Source organism: Neodiprion virginianus, chromosome 6 (assembly GCF_021901495.1).
Source record: "Neodiprion virginianus isolate iyNeoVirg1 chromosome 6, iyNeoVirg1.1, whole genome shotgun sequence".
In the NCBI taxonomy this organism is placed as follows: Eukaryota; Metazoa; Arthropoda; class Insecta; order Hymenoptera; family Diprionidae; genus Neodiprion; species Neodiprion virginianus.
In genome coordinates this window covers 2,745,892-2,750,970 of record NC_060882.1, presented here as the reverse complement: position 1 = coordinate 2,750,970, position 5,079 = coordinate 2,745,892, and the positions used below count along the sequence as shown (strand labels likewise).

At 38.2% G+C, this 5,079-nt stretch overlaps 1 protein-coding gene across 2 annotated transcripts; it reads right to left on the bottom strand.

Annotated features, from left to right (window-relative positions):
* Nucleotides 1–1,424: 1,424 nt before the first annotated feature.
* LOC124308026 (nucleosome assembly protein 1-like 1) lies at nucleotides 1,425–5,027 on the bottom strand. Of its 2 annotated transcripts, XM_046770327.1 has the most exons (9): nucleotides 4,883–5,027; nucleotides 4,271–4,430; nucleotides 3,723–4,003; nucleotides 3,039–3,192; nucleotides 2,807–2,944; nucleotides 2,542–2,689; nucleotides 2,340–2,459; nucleotides 2,141–2,251; nucleotides 1,425–1,772 (listed from the first exon to the last, which is right to left on the bottom strand). In XM_046770327.1, the coding sequence occupies exons 2-9, from the start codon at nucleotides 4,424–4,426 to the stop codon at nucleotides 1,762–1,764; spliced, it is 1,119 nt and encodes a 372-aa protein (XP_046626283.1). In that variant the 5' UTR covers nucleotides 4,427–4,430; nucleotides 4,883–5,027; the 3' UTR covers nucleotides 1,425–1,761. The 2 variants fall into 2 exon arrangements, with proteins under 2 accessions (XP_046626283.1, XP_046626282.1); XM_046770326.1 differs by having other exon boundaries at nucleotides 1,425–2,251.
* Between the last annotated feature and the right edge of the window lie 52 nt (nucleotides 5,028–5,079).

Genomic DNA, 5,079 nt, shown 5'->3' with positions numbered 1-5,079 from the left:
AAGACGGAATAAGACTGACTTCCACACTACAAAACTGCAACAATTTTGGGGATTTTTCAGTAGTATGAAACTCAACCACCCGTAGCGTTTTGTGACAAATGAAATACTCTCTAATCTGACAGTACTGTCAGCAATCTTTCATCTCTTTTGTACTGCCGAGTTCATTGACAGCTCTGTCTCTGTCCTAGGGAATTTTTAGCACTGGCAGTCAATTTACGAACACGGCCAACAAGTCTATGGTACCGTATCCGTACACGGAAGAATTCAAAGACGGTTACCGCTGGACAAATTTTCGTTACCAGACTCTACGGGTAAGTGGGCATATTGAGAACTGTGTTGGGGATCCGATAGATATACAGAACTCGAGTTCTGAATATACTTGCTATAGCAACTTGGGAGATACGTCCGTTCTATCTGGTCCGCCGAAATTTGTCTGTTTTCATAGGACCCGTCGATGTATGCACGCGCAAATGTTCATATTGTGGGTGCAGAGTTGGATATTTAACGACCTAGTAGGCGTAACATACGGGAAAACGTTTATATTATGAGTTTATGCCCACTAGGCGTAAAATTCAACTTTACGCTCGCGAAACATGAACGTTTTCCCGTACTTTATGCCTACTATGACAAAAACTACAATATCATTGGTTTTGATGCGTAGCATTTTGCTGTCGTGTCCCCGCGTCGGCACGCATTATCATGAGCGTCTTTGGCTGTCTGTAACACCGCGCTACTCCGTTAATATGCTGCTTGTGAAAATCCAGTCGAAGACGGTGGAAATTGTACTTTTCTGCAATTATCGAATCATTGCAGCGTTGACAAGTGGTTGACAGCATAGACGAGTCTCTATAAGTCTACGGTTGACAGGTGCAGAAACCGGAAATTATCCCTAACTCCCCTAACCAAATCGATGGCACAAATATTAACGCAGTCATAATTAGCGTTTTCCTTTTACGACAATTTTCTGACACAACACGATACAAAGTGATTTCATTGACCTATTCCGTTAGATCTAGCCAATAAAATCACTTGGTGTCGCTTTGTGTTAGACCCATTACCTTCAGCATCCTCAGTCAAGGATATGAGACCGTGCTATGTAATAATTGGTCACGATTGTCACGACGCAGTGCATGTGTAGTAGGCACGTCACTCCGCAATTTTTTTATTGCGGCTACTCCCGCTCCATGACATTAATTGTCGTTAACTATTCAGCTAGCATAGATGAATGTATATGCACGCACACGTGTTATCGTGCATACATATCCCCAGCTCGTTAAGTCATATCCTTTAGTTTCGATATTTTGAAACAAAATTTGTTTGTTTTGTATGATAAAGGTTTATTACAAATTTAAAATTGAGTAACAACGATAGGGACGTAATCACATAAGGATTGAAAAAGTAGGGAATGAAAATGATCATGTAAATCTTTTTCACATTTTTGTATTAAAATGCCTCAACAGTACCGAAAATTCTTCTCTTTTGTATAGGTCAACACAGATTTTGAAAAAAGTTTTCAAATCATTTCCTGTCTACATACATATAAACGTAACAATAGTTTAAAAAAATATTGAAGCAATTAATAATTAGAGGAACGTTGAATATACTAGAGGAGAGAACCACATTATCAATATACTTCAGATGTTATAAACACGTTAGATGTATACGTATTTCTAAATGCGTCAAATTTACTCATCAATCGTCATGAACGTCGGATTTAGAGAGGTTTTTACACATAATTTTTTCACTGGTAAGTTGAAGTTTCTAGGCTTGATCTGGAATAGGAGAGATTGATATGATTAGCGGATGGTTTACGTAAATGGATCAGAGGCCAAAGCACATCATATTCCGTAAGCCTTCAAAGCATAGTGCAGAAGTCATAGCTGATATAAACGTTGTACACTAGAGATTTGCAAGACCGTATATATTGTGAATTCTGCATTTTGATTAGGACTTCGGAATGTTTATGTGTTTCGGTTCAAGTCGGAACTGAGGTACAATCTAAGGATAGTGGTCAATCGCGTGGTTAATGGGATGGCTTATAATAAAGTTGTATAGGTACTATGATTAGTTATTTCACATATTCTATAGTCCTACTGCTGTTTGCACTCATTGGGATTGGCTCCCTGGGGCAGTTTCGCACCTGGAGGGGCGTTAACATGGCCATCCTCTTCTTCCTCATCCACCTCGTCATCGTCGTCCTCTTCTTCAACCTCCTCTTCGTAATCATCTTCCTCATCCTCCAGTCCTTCGCCTGAGAATGCCGAAAGATTTGTACACAATATATTGCAAACTGTCTTTTGCTCACTTTTCTTTATCTAGTTTGAAATTTTGTTGAATACCTGTATAATACAGCACTGCTCTGGGTACAATACGCTCTCTTATGTAGTGACCAATTTCAAAATCGCTCGTCAAAAGGGCCTGAGTTTCGTCGTCGATTTCAGCTTCTGAATCTTCGGGTACTGTGATAACAAAAATGATTTTCAATTGCAAATTTTACCCAACGATTCTACCAGAAAAATATCAGATGACAGAATTCCTTACCAATTGGAGGACTAAAGAAATTGAAGAAGGAATCATTCTGTACAGTCTTTGTGACCGTGCGGACTGATCCACGAGATTTGTGTTTCTGATTTTTCTTGATCGTTTTTACAGTAACGTTCTTTCCTTTCTTCCAATCGATTACACAGCCCTGTTGAATTCCACAAATTACATTACCGAGTAGATTCTAGTCTAGGTAAAATAGGAAATACATTGATGCTGAATAGCAAAGCTAAATCTTTCGCATACAAATTCATTAAATTTTTACCTTGCATTTGTAGATTTCAGGTCCTTCAAAACTGAAAGGATCGCTCAACTCTGGGGCACATTTCATTGTATACTCCTTAGTGAGAACAGAGTTTGAGAAGTACTCATTTGGTTCAAAATGGAATTCCAGAACAAAGCCCTAAAATAAAAACATAACATTAAGGCTGTTAAGTTCATGTCAAGACTTGGATTTCAATTAGTTAGTCATGATTACATATTTATTCGTTGCTCACCATTGGGTTTGATTCTAGGAAAATAACTTTGACATCATAAAGATGTTTAAGAATGGGCTCATCATGTTCCTGAACCATTTCAGCCAGCATTCCCACGTTCTTGAATATTGTGAGCCAAAATTCTGGAATACCCTTGACGTTCTCATCTTTAGCCCTGAGGACGAATAAAGAATTAGGTATATGAAAAAAAAAAAAAAAAAAATTTCGTCCGATATAGAGATATCATGACTTTTTAATAGCGATGTCTTAGTAAGAAACAGCCATGGGTGGAATATTAAAGATTTACTCTACTTTTTTAATATGTACAAATTTAACACAACCGATATCGCCGGTGTTATCAATTTTATTTCAAAGTATGGATCAAATTGTCACCCCCGCGTATTCTGTACTCCACAAAGGCAGAAGGAATTAATAATACAGTTGGCAGTTCAGAGGTCACGAAAGATAAGTGGATCACGAGAGTGTATATTCTCGAATGATTCAAAACTATTCTTCAAGGACATGTTGTACGTGTTTGTTAATGTATTATGTTGTCCTGTTACCAGGAACCAATTGAATATAGCATAAGCAACAAAATTTTGCTTTATATTGAATTCGGATTGCATAAATGGTTGAGTTGATTTGATACGTTACATAAGCTATAAAAATCAGTGAATCAAAAGCCTTGAAAGCAAAGAAACATACTCGTCTTTTTTCTCTTTAAGATCTTCAATCTTCACCTTAGTCTTCAATTCGCTACTAAGGCCTTGTTCTTCCTCGTCACTTTCCCACTCACACTCCTCTTCAGTTGGTTCATAGATGCCTGATACAATTTCTCCCCTCTTTTCGTACAAAGGTACGTACATTTTGTGGTATTTGCATTCCAGAGCATGAACTTCTTCATAAAACTTCGCCTCAATATTTGTAGCTACCAATTGTATTTTTTTTAAAGCTTTAATTCTACGTTTCACAGGAGCTGGAAGTGCCTGTTAAAAAAGAAGCTTGTCAAACACTTTTATATTTTCACACTAATAAATGAGAGCTGTTCACACGACATGTTATTGTTACTGATGTGTTGAGATATTGAGTTTGGAAACATGATGTAAAATTGATTTGAATCAAATATAATTTACGTCGTATATGTAAGATGTATGAATGATTAATTATCTCTGCATTGTTAAAAACATTTTTCTTTAGCATCTCCATCAAACCTGGATCCTTTAGTATAAGAGAACTACAAGCAAACAAAGTACCTCCAACATTTGTGCATGAATACGATCTTGTAAAGCTGCCAACAGATCGGGCCTGCGAAGGATCTGCGAGTTGATACCCGTAGGGTGATTCTCATCTTCATCCTCAACGAATTCCAAGTCACTCGCATCTCCAGCACGTTCAGGATCGGTGGTCATGGTTCTGGTGTAAAATAATAGCAAATAACAGAGTAAAAAAAAACTGTTCATCTTTCCCTCCCAATATGTCTGACGTTTGAATAGCCATGTAGGGAGAACAAAAGGTTGCCCGCGTGCGAACACGTTTAATTTGTCAAATCTGAAACTCCTAAAAGATCAGGACGCGGGCTGATTTTCAAATCCTTGACTACGTGGATACTTTTAAATGTAAAAATACTTTCGATAAACTGCTCGTACGAAAATATTGGAGATTATATTGTCAAAGTTTGAAGTAAAGTTTTATGCGCCGCGACCGCAGGCAGCGTGCACATGGAGCAAATTACAGATGTTAAATTAGCTGGATGAATCAATGATATTTCATATGTTAATTAACGAGCGCCGTCACGCGTGAAAAGTGGAGTACGTCGCGGATAATAAGCGGCGATTGAATTAATGATATATATTAAAAATTTATACCCTTGGTTGAGGATGCTCACAGTCCAAAAAAGACGGAGACGAACGAAGGAATGAACAGCGAACCGGTCCGGGTACCACCGTATAAAAAATAATCGAGTCTCGTCTCGACTCTCGAGTGGCGCGAACGTAGCCCGGAGACTCAGTGTTACCAACAGTCCGAAAGGTGCGAGATTCTCGAGATGCGGGCGATTGTTTCA